The sequence below is a fragment of the Lagenorhynchus albirostris genome, chromosome 9 (assembly GCF_949774975.1).
Source record: "Lagenorhynchus albirostris chromosome 9, mLagAlb1.1, whole genome shotgun sequence".
NCBI classification, from domain to species: Eukaryota; Metazoa; Chordata; class Mammalia; order Artiodactyla; family Delphinidae; genus Lagenorhynchus; species Lagenorhynchus albirostris.
Genome location: NC_083103.1, coordinates 11,124,341 through 11,140,643, shown reverse-complemented (window position 1 = coordinate 11,140,643; position 16,303 = coordinate 11,124,341). Strand labels below are relative to the sequence as shown.

Sequence of the window (16,303 nt, the reverse complement as noted above, 5' to 3'; positions counted from 1 at the left end):
AGTAAAATAAACCAGACAGAAACAGAAATCCTGCATGATATCACTTATACGTGGGATCTTCAAAAACAAAAAGTTGAACTCACAGAATAGAATGGTGGTTGCCGCGGTTGGAATGTGGAGGAAGTAGGAAGGTCTGCTGGACCCAAAGGGAAATTCATGAGTGATTTGGGAGAAGGGACTCTGGTGGTTCTGTTGACCACTCACGCTGCTTCCCCAGAGCCCAAACAACACACACCGCTTTACTGCTGATTACAGTTTATTCTTTCTTTCTGTCCCCCCCACCCCCCCGCCAGCATCTCTTGCCATGTGACCAGCCCACCCAGCACTGTCTTGGGCTCGTGGCTGCTTCACAGAGGCACACAGTTCCACTGGTTCCAATCACAGGGCATGGGGACGTGTTGCAGATTGTGACTAATTTTCTGTACGATTTTGTTGGCTCTGTCTGTATGGTTATATACGGGGAAGCCGAGTTTGTCCAGAGCATGGCTGTGGACAAACAACATATGGGAGACGAGACCCTGGCCCCGGTACTCAGGCAGGGTGGCCCCCATCCGCACCTCTCCTGTCTGGTCCATCAGGGACCAGGACACAGGGGTCCCCTCAGGCCCCAGCAGGCAGAAGGTGGGGAAGGTCCGGATACAGCGCTCGATGAACCGCTGGCTCCTCTCATTGCCACCGAAATGCCAGAATTTATTCACCATGGCAGCGTGGGTAGGATCCAGGGATGAGAGTTTAAACATCTCTTGGTTACTATGGAGAAGAAGGAAAAAGAACAGCCCATAAATCACACATACTGTGGAGTATATACTTGTTTGCCCCCAATTTGTCTTCAGACAATGCAAATGAGAGCACAGGTAAAGGTACAGATTCTGCAACCAGACCGCCGGGATTCATAACCTGGCTGGTTGTGTGATCTCGAGCAGGCAATGTAATGTCTCTCTGCCTCCATTTCTTCTTTATAAAGCAGGGATATTAATAGTACCTTCCAAAAATACTGATATAAGAGCAATTACATCATGAGTACCTAGGACTTGTGCCCGTAAACAATAAGAAGTACCTAAAAATTAAGTATCGGTCCTTTCAGCAATGCAGTGACTCTCCCCTTAATATGAGGGAATTGATATCACCCCCATTTTACAGATAAGAAAAATAGGTAAACAGAAAATAGGCAAGTGCCCCAAAGCACATGCTAGCAAGCTGTATGTAAAGCCAGAGCTTAGAATCATGGAATCTTAGAATGTTGGCATCAGAGGGTCCTTGGCCACTGTGGGAACTGAATAAAGTCCAGAGAGGGGGAGTGATGTGGCATGCAGGCGGCCCCCGAAGTACAGAACACTGAATCTGAAGGCATCTGCAGGCTGTAAAGAGGCTTCGGTGGGGGGGGGGTGTCCTAGAAAGAGCCCACCATGTGGAACTAGGAGATCTAGACTCAAGCCCATTATGCCCTTAACCATCCATGTGACCTGAACAAGCTGTTTCATTATCTGAGCCTATTTTCTGTCAGGAAACTAGGGATAATATCTCCTACCTTGTCTATCTCATGGGGTGGACGGGAGAATCAAATGAGATTATAGATGTGCAGGTGCTTTTCAGGTATCACGTGTGATACAATGTGAATAAAGCTTTTCCAGGTACATTAACACACAGAGGGTCATAGGATTGGGCATCTCTAGCTCAAATCTCCACCACCAGTGTTCCGTTCTATTCAGTGTTAGACTGGACATCAATGGGGGAAAATATATAATTTGTTTAACTTCTCTTTACTGGAAAACTTTTTTTTTTAATAAATTAATTTATTTTTGCTGTGTTGGGTCTTCGTTTCTGTGCGAGGGCTTTCTCTAGTTGTGGCAAGTGGGGACCACTCTTCATCACGGTGCGCGGGCCTCTCACCATCGCGGCCTCTCTTGTTGCGGAGCACAGGCTCCAGACGCACAGGCTCAGTAGTTGTGGCTCACGGGCCTAGTTGCTCCGCGGCATATGGGATCCTCCCAGACCAGGGCTCGAACCCGTGTCCCCTGCATTGGCAGGCAGACACTCAACCGTTGCGCCACCAGGGAAGCCCTACTGGAAAACTTTTGCTCTGTGAAGTGAACTCATTAAATGCGTATTTTTCAAGCATCTGCTATGTGTTCAGTCTGGTATTGAGGATCTATCAGTGAACAACATAAAGAAGGTCGCTGCACTTGTGGAGTTTGAAACGTTGTAGGGGAGAGGGTCAAAGAACAAACAGGTCAGTACACACACAAACAGGCTGATTTCAGATAATGATAAATGCAATAAAGAATAAAAATTGGGTTTTGCAGTTGAAGACTTATGGGAGGCGGTGGTTTTAGACAGGGTTCTCTGAGAAGACCTCTCTGAGGAAATGACGTTTGAGAGTATGAATGACAGAAAGAGGCAAATATATGAAGATCACAGGGAAGGACACTGTAGGCAGACAAAGTGCAAATGCATGTGTGAATGTATGAGATCGAGCTGCAGAAAGATGGCCAGAGCTGCTGGTGGGAGTTAGCTAGAGGGACAGAATGAAGTCCAAAAGGTGATGGATTCCAGGTCTTACGGGACCTTGAAAGTCCATAAAGGAGTTTGGTTTTATTAAAAGTATGCTGAGGGCTTCCCTGGTGGTGCAGTGGTTGAGAGTCCGCCTGCCGATGCGGGGGACACGGGTTCGTGCCCCGGTCCGGGAAGGTCCCGCATGCCACGGAGCGGCTGGGCCCGTGAGCTATGGCCGCTGAGCCTGCGCGTCCGGAGCCTGTGCTCCATAACGGGAGAGGCCACAGCAGTGAGAAGCCCACGTACCACAAAAAAAAAAAAAAAAAAAAGTATGCTGAGAAACCTCAATGGCTTCTTGGCAGGTGAATGGACATAATCCACATTCCCTACTAAAAGCGATCACCCTGGAAATGGACTGTAGGGAGACAAGAGGGAATATAAGGGGAGAAGTTGGGAGGCTACTTCCATAGTGAAAGATGCAAATAGTGCAGAGCGTCTTTTTTCAAACTCACATGGCTTTGGGTCTGCCATATCCAGCAGGTAAGTTCTTTGTCTCCGGCAGGGAAGGAAGAAGTTTCCTCGCTGTCTCAGACATCACATAGAGAATGCATTGTGTTTGCTTGACCTTAACGAATTTAGTGGTTGCAAGATTCCGTATCACCTCATCCAGACTGGACTGTGAACCTAGAGAGGGATAAAGTTAGGAGAGAAGCAATTGTCCATTTAGATGCTTCACGAAGCTTCCCAACAGAAGCTATGCAGGACTTAAAGTCAGACGATGTTGCCTCTGCTGTTGCAAGTGACCATGGCCATGTAGCTACCTAAGCATGTTTTCTCTTCTGCAATACAGAGATAATACTAGAAATCCTGACTATAGTACTGTGAAATCAAGGAGAATTGGTATTTAGAAAACAGTAGACAACCTTGCATGTTCACATACTACATGCCCAGGTATTGGTCTGATACCACATTTAATCCTTACATTAACCTTATGTTTTAGGTACTTTAATTATCTTCATTTTTTATATGTGAGGGAACTGAATAATAGTTAAGTTATATCACTTGCACAAGATCACAAAGCAAGTCACAGGCAGAGCAAGGATATCACCCAAGGGAGTCTGACTCCAACAATGACAGGTGTTCTTGTGACTGGGGTAGTGCTCTGTGGCACAAGGACTTATCATTCTAATTCTAGGAATGGAAGGCCAGAGGGGGAGCTCTGCTCTCACATCCAATCACCCTAAGGGATCCTGAATATGACTGAAAAATATATCATGAATCCTCCGGTAACGAGAACTTGCATCACTCACACGTTCTTAAGGGAACCTTAGAGTTTGTAATGCTTGAATTCAACTCCACTGAAGAGGTGGTGGCAGCTGATACAGAGAATGAACATCAAGCTGAGTGTCTGGAGTTTGGTAAAAGGAAATAAAGGTTGTAGGGGGATGTACTCAGGATAAAAAGTGACCCTACGGGTACATAGATATGAGCAGTCCTAGCAGCCAGCACATATCCCAGATCCCTTACATACTTTGGATCTGCAAATGTTGTTTCCAGTTGATGACGTCTGATGTGCTAAGGGATTCTTGACAGTTCTTGAGGTCCTTAGAATAGATTTGGTAGCTGTTGGTGTAGTGATCAAAGTCATCTGCCATATCCTGTTTGGTTGGGTAATATAAATAAATCAAATTGACTCTACCCAGTGATTGGAATACTTGTGCTTGGTATTTATTATACAGTGATGTTTTACAAACCTAAATATTGATATTCTTCTTGATGTACTATCATCATTCCTGAATCATTTACATCATAAGACTAAGTAAAGGATTTAATGAATTATTCCACTTATGAGTAAGAAAAACTTGATGAACTAGGTATTTATATGTTACATTACAATTTCAAATCAGCCAAACACGTACCAGTTTACAAAGCATTCTTCAGTAATTCTGTAATCCTCAGGAGAAGGAAGGAATTTTTGTCAAAGACAAGTTTCCATTGCAAGAGTAAATGTTACTCTGTTTCAAAGAGTCTCAGAACAAATGGATTATGAAAACAATATTGAAATTGACACAGGTAACTTTGTATTAGAATTCTCACATGTGATAAAGCTATACAGAGTGAAGACACGTGATGTCTTTAAAATGTAACCCACAATGCACTATTGTTTACAAAATAATTCATATTCCCAACAAAACGGAAATGCGAAATTTGCTCAATAAGATCTGCTCAAAATTAACAAATAAAGGGTGAGATTTATTTTGAAGGCAAAGGAAGGAGAGAACAACTACCCAACAAGGGTAGAATAGCTGGAAGGTGTTGCACAGAAATGCCCTCAGCATTAATACCACCAACAATCTCTGTTTTAAAGTTGCATAAAAAAGCGAATATTATTCCATTTTTAGATTTCAATAATTAAATTATCTTTATTTTTGTATTCTGTTTAATTTGCTTTTTTAAAGTCACTATACATTTAAATTTTACTTGTAAATAATTTATATCAAAATACTATGAGATGAATTTTTATTTTATATTTGCAATATGCTTCCAACATATTTATATTTGAAACAGATTAACCACTTAGTTTGAGTGATTTTTAAAAGTCTGGTACTGAAAATATATTCCCAGATACAAGCATTGTAATTTGTTCTTTATATTTCCTTAACGTTATTCATGTTTCACTTCACATATTTTTGGGTGTTATTTTCTCTACTTAGAATGCAATCTCTGCTCTTGTCAACCTGTCAAAAACCTATTATTCTTCAAAATTCAGTTCTGGTGAAATGTCTGTTATGAAGGCTCTCTGATCCTCTCCCTGCATCCCCTGACATCTACAGTTTTAATCATCTCTTGGTCAGTGCTACTTCTGTATCTCTATGTTTTTGTACATTTCCAAAGCATGTTGTAATTTATCTGCTTGTCTGTGTTTCCCTCCAGGCTGTGAAGTTCTTGAGGACAGGGACTTGTTCACTATCACTGCAATTCATTTTGGTATCCCCAGGGTCTACCACATTGCAAGGTGCATGGTAAGCACATAGCAAATACAAACATAGATGCAAATTCATTCCACATCTGGCAACTTACCTGCTCCTGAGGGCGGATAACCACTGTATTAAAATCAGGCCACCTGTCCACCAGGGCCTTTAGCTTGAATGGGTTTCCCTGATTCATGTGGAAGACGGTCCCATAAACCTGCAGTATCCGGACAAAGTGAGAGGGTCAGCTTATTAGGAAGGGTTGGCAAAGTGCCTTGCGTTTGATCAGTTCAGTTTGTTTCTATGAAATGAGGGTAAGTACCTAATAGGGCATTCAGTTCAATCTTCAGGTTCTACTAGGTTCTAGATTTTGGGGTCAAACAATGAGAATATTATATGAATATTTTTTAAAATCCAGATAAATAAAATGAATAAATTAAAAATCATCTACTACCACATTGCAGAATTTAGTGTTCTCTTTCCATTTTATTCCGTTTATTTACACATTGTTTTTAAACATGAAATTACCTAATACATATTAATTTAACATCTATTCCCCCCCATACGTACACATACACACTATACTATGAGCATATTTCCATGTCAGTAAACACAAATCTACATAGTCTTTTTTTTTTTTTTTTTTTTTTTTTTTTTGCTGTACACGGACCTCTCACTGCCATGGCCTCTCCCGTTGCAGAGCACAGGCTCCAGACGCGCAGGCTCAGCGGCCATGGCTCACGGGCCCAGCCGCTCCGCGGCATGTGGGATCTTCCTGGACCGGGGCACGAACCCACGTCCCCTGCATCGGCAGGCGGACTCCCAACCACTGCGCCACCAGGGAAGCCCCAAATGACTTTTGAGTTAGACTTTTGAGTTCATGTCGAGCACTTTGTGTAGTTCCTGACATTTGGTAAGTGTTCTAGAAGTGCTGGCTATAAATTTTATCATATTTTATTTAATCCTCCCAACAGCTCTGCAAGGTAATCATAACCCTCTTTAAGGTTGAGCAATGTCTACCGAGTGTATTTACTTTCCAGTTTTACTCATTTTACATGCAAGAGCACTGAGACTTAGAGATGTTTACTTTTTGCAGTGTTACCCAGAAAACAATGAATTTGTGGGGTCAGAGCAGTCTGACTCCTGACCTTGTTCCTCTCGACAGTTCCCTACCCTACCTCAGTCAGAAGGATCAGTGTCTCTGGGCTACACTCAGCACTCATGGCTGAGTCTACACATGATCCTTATACAAGGTGTCAGAGCACCAGAAAAAGGTAAAAAAAGGTGTAATATGATGCTATTCCTTCCAGGTTTCCCATCAGCAGGATCAGTGTAATTGACTATACTGAATTATACATCATATTCATGCTGCCCTGAGAAGTCCAGAGCTGTGATTCATCAACAAAAGAAAATGAGATTTATTTTAGAGACAAGCCTTGTAAATTAACAGTTTATACCTAAGGTTTTTTGTTGTTGTTGTTGTCTCTTGGTTTTTTTTTTGGGGGGTGAGGTTGCTTATAAAGGTATTGATTTTTAATTTTTAATTCCAATTGTTCATTGCTAGCACATAGAAAAACAATTTTTGTATTATGTATATTCACCTTAAAGCCTTTGCTAAACTCAGTTATATATCTAGGAGCTTTTTAGGGTTGCTTTTTGGTAGGTTCCTTAGGATTTTTTACATTACACAATCATACCATCTGTGAATAAACACTAATTTATTTCTTTCCAATACATATGTCTTTTATTTCTTTTTCCTGCCTTATTGTACTAGCTAGGATATCCAGTACCATGTTGAATAGAAGTGTGAGAATGAATATCCTTGCCTTGTTACCGATCTTAGGAGGAACATTCACTCTTTCACTATTTAGTATGATGATAGATGTTGATTTTTCCAGTATGCTTTTTATCAGGTTGAAGAAATTCCTTCTATTCCTAGTTTGCTGAGAGTTTTATTTCTATGAGGAATATTACATTTTGTCAAATATTTTTTTCTGCATCTATTGAGAGAAGATCATATGGCTTTTCTTTTTCAGTCTGTTGATATGGTGAATTACATTGATTGATTTTTGAATGTTGAACCTGCCTTGCATTTCCAAGATAAACTCCCCTTGGTTATGATGTATTATCCTTTCGATATATTGATGGATTTGACTTGATAGTATTTTGTTGAGGGTAATCTCTGTTCACAAGGGATATTGTTCTGTAGTTTTCTTTTCTTGTAATACCCACTTCTGATTTTGGTATCAGGGTAATTCTGGGCTCATAAAATGATTTGAGAAGTGTTTTCTCCTCTGCTCTATTCTGCAAGAGTTTGTGTAGGAGGGGTATTATTTTTTCCTTACATGTGTAGTAGAAATTGCCACTGACACCATCTGGACATGGAGTTTTCTTTGTTGGAATGTTTTAAATTACAAAATCAATTTCTCCAATAGATATAGGACAATATAGTTTGCATTTTTCTTCTTCAGTGACCTTTGGTAATTTGTGCTTTTCACAGAACATACATTGTGAAATTTATGAGCTCAGCATTGCAGACAGTGTATCCTAATATCTTTATAATGTCTATTGTGTTTGTAGTAATGCTCCCTGTTCTATTCCTGATATTTATAATTTGTGTCTTCCATTTCTTGGTCAGTTTGGTTAGAACTTTACCAACATTATTGATTTTTTTCACTGAACCAGAGTCTAGATTTATTGATTTTCTTAATTGTTTTTCTCTTCTCAAATTTACTGATTTCAGCTCTTATCTTTCATAATTTTCTTAATTGTGTTTTCTTTGAGGTTAATTTACTCTTTTTTCTAGTTTTTAAGGTAGAAACTTAAAGCATTGATTTGAGACCATTATTCTTTTTTATTGTAAGTGCTTAATGCTATCTATTTCCCAGTTATCACTGCTTTAGTTGCATCCCAAAACTTTTCAAAAGTTGTATTTTTATTTTCGTTCAACTAAAATATTTTCTAATTTTACTTGTGATTTTTAAGCATGATTTATTTAGAAGTATATAATTTCTAGAAATTCAGGTATTTCCCAGACACCTTTCAGGTTTTTTTAATTTTGAGTTTAATTCTATATTGTTCAAGGACATGCTTGGTATGATTTCAATTCTTCTAAACTTTTCAAAATTATGGTCTACTTTGGTAAATGTTCCATGTGCACTTGAAAATAATATGTACTCTGCTGTGGTTGTGGAAAGTATTCTATAAATGCCAGTTACTTCAGGCTGGTTCATTGTATTTCATATGTAATAAGTTCACATATATTTATAGGTTTTCTGTCTATTCTACAAATTGCTGAGAGAGGAATGCTGAAGTCTTTATACCTGTGTGTTTCCCTATTTCTTCTTTCAGTTCTATCAGTTTTTGTCTCAGGTACTTTGAGCCTTTGTTGTTGGGTGTATACATTTCAGCCTTTCTTATGTCTCCTTGATGAATTAATGCCTTTATCATAATGCAGTGGCACTCTTTAACAATAGCCTAGTCCCTTTGCAACATATATTATTGCAAGAAAAAACACTTCTCTGTGGTATAAGATCACTTCTTAGACACAATTTCTGTCTCACCCCAGGTTAAACATAATAATCCTTTGGGGTTTGACAAAACAGAAATTGACCAGTTATTAATTACAAAGAAGAATCACAATGGTTAACTTTTCATCGGGCACTTGATTGTTTGGGAAGAATAAATTACACATTAACTTTGTCAGTTCTGGACAAACTTCCAGTGTTATACAACATAAGAGTTGAAAGGGCACAAGGGAAAGTTTTTGGGTCATCACACAGCAAAGAACATAGTGGATTCAAATCATAGCATTGCCACTCACTATTGCTGTGATCTTGGTCAAGTCATATAACTGAGCCTCCGTTTCCTCTTTGGTTCTACAGACATGATGTACCTGCCTTGCAGAGAGATGATGTGAACTAAATGAGATGCAAGATGAGTGAGTGTCTGGCACAGAGTAGGTGCTCAGTGAATGCTTGTTCTCTTTCCCACCTTTTTCTGAGGCTGTTGCTAGTCCTTTTTTCCCTAAGAATGTTCCACTCTCACCTTTAAGGACTCAGGGAGGCTCTTCCTCAAGGATTTCTCTAGCATCTGCAGCAGTTGCGGGCCTTGTAAGTGGAACATCTTGGCAGGTACCTTAATCTAAAGAGAGGATCGAAAACCAAGGGATGAGAAGTGCTGCAAGACATACAAAGACACCTAAGCCCTGTTATCCTGGAAAACAGCAATTGCTAAAGAAACTTCTCCATCCCGTTTGTGTTTTTGAAATGTCTTCCTGCAAAGCACTGTCCTTTCTTCCGTTTGGCGTAGTAAGACTCACCGTGTCCCCCTGTTACCTATGACAAGGCCAGCTACTAAGCCTTCAAATTCCCAATCTTCAACAAATGAACAGCTCATACAACTCAACATCAACCCCACCCCCAAACAACCCAATTAAAAAATGGGCAGAAGAACTGGGTTCTTTGCAACCCTGTTTACTCTTCCTTCATAAATGGTTAGCTTGACCGTTTATCCCCACTGAACCATCAGAACGAAGTGTTCTGATGTCTTAACAAAAGTTATGGGCTTGAGCGCACATTAGTCAAGCTTCTCTCCTCCACACAGGGCTCTGCACTGTGACCTACGCTCAGCCAGAGCCACCACTGGCATTCAGAATGATCCCCCATGAACCTTGCTTACTCCTTTCCATAAAAGAATAACCATTTCCTGCCTGACCTTTCAGGTGTTTGCAGATGTTATGGTCTAAGAGTTCTCCTGTTGAAATAATACCCTCTTTCTGTTACAGCACTCCTTTTCCCCACTCTTGAAATAATCCTTTCAAATAAAGGCTCTCCTTCCCAAAGTGTGGCCTTGATTTTTATTCAACGGTATCTTAGTATGGCTTCCTTACCATTGAAATAGACTTTTGTGACTAGCCTGGAAACCTAAGTATTGATTTATTCATCCATGCGGTCTTTCACTTATGCAATCGCTCAATAAATATTTATTGAGAACTCACTGTCATCTCAACAACTGTGGCGAGTGTCACCTCAGCTAGGCTGAACTACATTTCTCAGAATTCCCTTCCCTGCACATTTCCAGTTAGGGTGGGCCACAGAGAGATTCCTCAGGAGGACCTGGAGGGCAGAGTCGAAGCAGCAGGCGTTTTGCAGCTAAACTCACGACCCAAGGTAGGGGCTGGGTTGGCAAGTGCCTCACTCTCCCCAGGTCTGCTTTCAGCTTGTCTGTCACCTGGGCCAGGTGTGGGTGTTTAGCTCCTTACCAAAGGAACCTGGCTTCTGCGGGACACCCATTCTACCAAGGTCAGGGTCAGTAGGACCGACAAAGTTTCTCTGGCCCCGTGAGCCCCAGCTTATACTGTGGGTTTCAGCTTGTTCTTTTTCCCTCTCACGTTCCTTTCCCAGCTACCTTCCCTGTGTACTTCAGTCTTCAGCACCAGGTGGGAAGAAACAGCCTTACAGAAACTGCTGAACTAGTCCACACAATTGCATACGGTCGATTCCCTGTAACAAATCTACTTTTTGGCTTGGACCCTGACTGATACACTTAATTTTGATCAACTAACTCTCTGAGCAACTGTGAGCTTAGATTTCCTGTTGTTTAAGCACTCATAATCTAATAAGGAAAATAAAACACGTACACAACAAACATATGCCCCATAGACAGAGCTAACTTATCCCATAAATATGCAATCACAATGCTATAGAATTCATGACATTTTGAAGCAGCCATTTTGATATGCTTTAAAATATAAATTATTCTCATTTTTATTACCAAATGATATTGAAAACGAATTCAATCACCCTATCCCCAATCCTCACCTCTTCTTGAGCCTTAGCCCATCCCTAAACCTAAGAGTCTGATGTGTATAGTGTATATCACTATGTAAGATAAAGCAGCATTTCTGCATTTTGACTCACTGTAGGAAATTAGGATGATCAGAAGAATTGGATCATAACATGCTGACTAAAAATGTAGACAGAAGACTGTGGCAAATCAAATGTTCTGCCTAAGGCCTACGAGATTCACAAAAGACAGAGAATACTTCTCAGTGGAAGCTTATAGCGTTCTTAAAGGAGATTGCACTAGAACTGGCCATTGAAGAGAGGATGGTGTTAGATGTCAGCTGCTATATCCCTGGGAATGACTGGCTAACTCTTCCTGACAAGAACTATGGAGAAAGTTCTTGTTAGACTCAAAATGGCATTAAATTTGGAATATGCAGAACCCTGTAGATATTAGGAGAAAGTCATTGTTGTTTAAACTCATTTATTTACCTAAGTTCCTGACTGTTCTTTTAAAGGTCATCCCCGGTCTGTTTTTGGTATCCATGAATTTAGCTCATCAATGCTAGGAAACTGACCTCAGCTGGCTTCTTCTCTACTTACTTTGTCTTCCCAGCTCTCTGGTCACTGTGTTCAGGGCCTGCTCCTCTTCAGCTCAACCCTTTGGGAACACTGGTCCTTTGGGATGAGCAGGTAGAATCTGTACTTGGAGAAATGGAACTAGTATTAGTTTGCGTCTATTGGCAGTCATGCTCCAGTTACCAAAGACTTCTTTTCATGTTTTGATCCTGCTGTTTTAACATGTTGGAGAATCTTGGACAAATTAATGTTTTGATTTTGCATATGTGTTCCCTTTTACCTGGACTTTTTGTCAGTTATCTGGGGAGAAAAAAATAGTCCCTTCATTTAACCAGGAGGTCCCTTCATGATTTGAGGGGAGGAGAGTCTAGACCAGAACCACTAAGGAGGTGGTTATCTCTCTTTTTTCCCCGCCTTTATTGAGATATGATTGACATATAATGTTGTGTAAGTTTAAGGTGTACAATGTGATGAGTTGATACATATGTACATTGCAAAATGATCACCACAGTAAGGTTAGTTATCACCTCCATCACGTCACGTATTTCTTTTTGCATTGTTGTGAGAGCATTTAAGATCTACTCCTTAGCAACTTTCAAGTACATAATACAACACTGTTAATTATAGTCACCATGCTACACACCAGATCTCCAGAAATTATCTCATAAATGGAAGTTTGTACCCTTTGACCAACATCTTTGCATCTCCTCCAACCCCTGGTCGCTCGCAACCACTATTCTTCTCTGTTTCTATCAGTTTGGTTTTTTTCAGATTCCACATGTAACTGAGATCATAGCGTATTTGTCTTACTCTATCTGACTGTTTTCACTTAGCATAATGCTCTCAAGTTATCCATGTCACAAATGGCAGAATTTTCTTCTTTCTCATGACTGAATAATATTCCAATGTATAGATATACCACAACTTATTTATCCATTCATCCATCTATGGACACTTAGATTGTTTCCATGTCTTGGCTATTGTGAATAATCCTGCAATGAACATGGGGGGTGCAGGTGTCTCCTCAAGATAGTGATTTAATTTCCTTCAGATATGTACCCAGAAGTGGGGTTACTGGATCATATGGTAGTTCTATTTATAATTTTTATAGGAACCTCCGTGCTATTTCCATAGTGGCTGCACCAATTCATAATCCCACCAACAGTACATTAGGGTTCCCTGTTCTCCACATCTTTGACAACACTTATCTCCTGTCTACTTGATAATAGCCATTTAAACAGGTGTGAGGTATTATTGTGATTTTGTTTTGAGCATCTTTTCATGTACCTATTGGCCATTTGTATGTCTTCTTTGGAAAAATGTCTTTTCAGGGCTTCTTTGCTCATTTTTAAACAGGATTAAATATATATACAATATATATTTTTTGCTCTTGACTTGTATGAGTTCTTTACATATTTTGGATATTAACCCCTTATTGGTTTGCAAATATTTTCTCCCATTCCATAGGTTGTTCATTTTGTTGACTGTTTTTTTTCTCTCCATAAGCATTTTTTTTTTTTTTTGCGGTACACGGGCCTCTCACTGCTGTGGCCTCTCCCGTTGCAGAGCACAGGCTCCGGATGCACAGGCTCAGTGCCCATGGCTCACGGGCCTAGCTGCTCCGCGGCATGTGGGATCTTCCCGGAACGGGGCACGAACCTGTGTCCCCTGCATCGGCAGGTGGACTCTCAACCACCAGGGAAGCCCTCCATAAGCTTTTTAGTTTGATATAGTCCCACTTTATTTTTTGCTTTCGTTGCTTGTGCTTCTGTTGTCATATCCAAAACTCATTGCCAAGACCAAGGTCAAGTTTTTTCCCCCATGTTTTCTTCTAGGAGTTTTACGAATTCAAGTCTTAATACATTTAAGTCTTTAACCCATTTTAAGTTAATTTTTAAAGTGTTGTTTGTATCTTGACTGTAGCTGCTGTGGGCAGTCACTGGGACTGGTAAGACTTACTTAAGTCCTGTAAATGAGTTTTTTTTTTTTTTACTATCAAGGTAAAGTCTATTAGTCTCCTCTGTCGTCCTTCTATTCCCCAGAAGACCACAGAATATTTCTTTAACTCAGTATCTGATTTAACAACTCCTGCCTTTCTTCATTTTATTTATGCTCTACTTCCAGAAGACCTTCTAAATCCAGCTTTTGCTCCCGTTTCAAAGTCTTACTCAAATTTCAGGTTTTCCCCTATTGACTCCCTCAATTTCCTCAATCCAAACAATACAAATCACTGTCTTTTCTGCCCTCCCCTAAGGTTATGTACATATTTCAATCACACAACTTGTTACAGTAAATTGCATTTTGTCTTCTAGATTATCAGTCCTCTGGGCAGGGCCTCAAATGATTTATTTTATTATTCTCAATGTTTATTACACACAGTAAGGACTCGATGTCTGTTTAGTGATTGAATGTACTATGTATTTGTATCAACATAATCAATTTAGTCACTCTGCTTACCAAGGGGGAAAAGACTCCTTCATTCATTCAACAAGTACTTGCAGAAGGCCAACTATGTTCTGGGCATGGGAATTTCTACTAGTTGCTCCTCTGAAAAAAGGCTCAGACCAGAATAGAAGTACCTGTGCCATATCTTGGAAAGTATCAAGACAGTAGTAGACATGTATCATTTCTAAAGACTAATCAGACATTAGCGAGGAGCATTTCACAAAAAGATTACATGAAAATATGAAAAATTCAATTTGATGCCAGTTTACTGGGGATATTAAAGTATCAACAAGTACATTTGGGAGAACTTTCTGTACGTGTGTGCACACACACACTGAAAACACAAATACGGTGTTCAGTAAATGCAGTTGACTAAAACTGAGGAGATTCATTTTAGTGGGTTGCCAGCATTGATAGTGGGCAAAGTCCTATAGAGCACACTTTGAAACCTTTGACAAAGCCATTCCAGAACTGGGAATTTATTCAAAGAAAACAATTCAGATGAAGAAAAATACCCTGAAAAAGTTTGTAAAGCAATACAATATTAAGTAAGAGGGAAGTATTGGACACAATCTCAGTGTCTCTCTATAATTTACATAAACTATGATCTATCATTATTTTACTACTCTAGAACCCATTAACATAAAAGTTATGATATATATGTGGTCATATGAGAGAGTCTTAAAGATGAACATGAAAAGGATTAAAATGACAGTGCAGGGGGCTTCCCTGGTGGCGCAGTGGTTGAGAGTCCGCCTGCCGATGCAGGGGACACGGGTTCGTGCCCCGGTCCAGGAAGATCCCACATGCCGCAGAGCAGCTGGGCCCGTGAGCCATGGCCGCTCAGCCTGCGCGTCCGGAGCCTGTGCTCCGCAAGGGGAGAGGCCACAGCAGTGAGAGGCCCGCATACCGCAAAAAAAAAAAAAAAAAAAAAAAATGACAGTGCAAAACTTCTAACTAGCTATAAAGTATTTTTCTGTTCATAGTTACATAAATCATGTAAAGATAAAAAATTAGAAGGAAACACCAAATATAGGGGCATTACAGCTGAGATTTTTAAAATTACATTCTTTTTTATGGTTTTAAATTCATATTTAATATCATCTGTATTGTAATTCTTTTACTAGAATCTACCTTGTCTCTTTGACACTTTAAGCAGGGCACTTAATTTCCCTGGGCATCATTTATCCAAGGGGGAAAAAAGTCTGACTATGTAACTTAGTACGTTACTAGAGGATTAAATAAGATCATATTTGCATAGTATGTCAACAATCTCTGTTATATACTGAGACCTGAACCAGCCTATTCCTTCCCAGATGCTATTACATTTTCTATCACCCATCTACCAATGGCAAGCTCCCAAATTGCTCCAAATTTATCAATTCAGAATAAAAGCCTGTCTTTATCCAGTGAAAAACTTCTCACAGAATTAGGATACTGCCGTACACACAGTAGATGCCTGATACGGGTTTCTCAAAGGGAATAGCTTCTGTTTCATCTGGCATAATTCCGTTTCATCTGGCATAATTCTCAACACAGATGAGAAATTCTTATCCATATCCAACAGTAGCATTTTTATTCATTCCACTTCAGTGCGGAAACAGAAAGAGATGAGGAGTCTCAGAGCAATGATCCTTTGTTCTCACCTGCAAAGCTGTCTTCTCATTCAGTCTCTGCAGAGGTCCTCAGAAAAAAAAGAGGCGGCCGATTTTTCTAGAAGATGAAATATGTCTTCTGGGTATAGTGGTCTTGAAAAGTGTACTTTAACCTGTTTGATCCAAAAACTGCTGAGCTGAGGTTCGTAATAGAATTCATGCACCAAGCTGCATGCCTGGCAGTGGAGTGCGAGATGGACTCCCTCCCTCCGGGTCCCATGTTCAGGGACATGGCTCTGTAACGTTGAGACATTGGCAGAGTGCCTCCTGAGGCTCTTTTTCCAGAAGGCTGAGCTGCTTTCTGGTCCTAAAGGTCCTGTCAACACTCAGCAACTCTGATCTGTGAAACCAGCTGGCTAAGAACTGGGAGGCA

At 40.3% G+C, this 16,303-nt stretch overlaps 1 protein-coding gene across 1 annotated transcript; it reads right to left on the bottom strand.

Moving 5' to 3' along the window:
• Positions 1–347: 347 nt before the first annotated feature.
• LOC132525151 (glycine N-phenylacetyltransferase) lies at positions 348–9,590 on the bottom strand. The gene is made up of 5 exons (XM_060157676.1): positions 9,513–9,590; positions 5,575–5,682; positions 4,025–4,151; positions 3,006–3,177; positions 348–750 (listed from the first exon to the last, which is right to left on the bottom strand). Exons 1-5 carry the CDS (start codon positions 9,588–9,590, stop codon positions 348–350), a joined length of 888 nt encoding a protein of 295 aa, XP_060013659.1.
• Positions 9,591–16,303: the final 6,713 nt, after the last annotated feature.

What these genes read in the sequence shown, in the direction of transcription:
- LOC132525151 (XM_060157676.1), bottom strand. Translation starts at nt 9,590, where the DNA reads ATGTTCCACTTACAAGGCCCGCAACTGCTGCAGATGCTAGAGAAATCC. An exon ending in GCCTCCCTGAGTCCTTAAAG is followed by an intron (nt 5,683 to 9,512) that starts GTGAGAGTGGAA and finishes CGGATACTGCAG; the next exon opens with GTTTATGGGACCGTCTTCCA. An exon ending in ACAACATTTGCAGATCCAAA is followed by an intron (nt 3,178 to 4,024) that starts GTATGTAAGGGA and finishes ATCCCTCTCTAG; the next exon opens with GTTCACAGTCCAGTCTGGAT.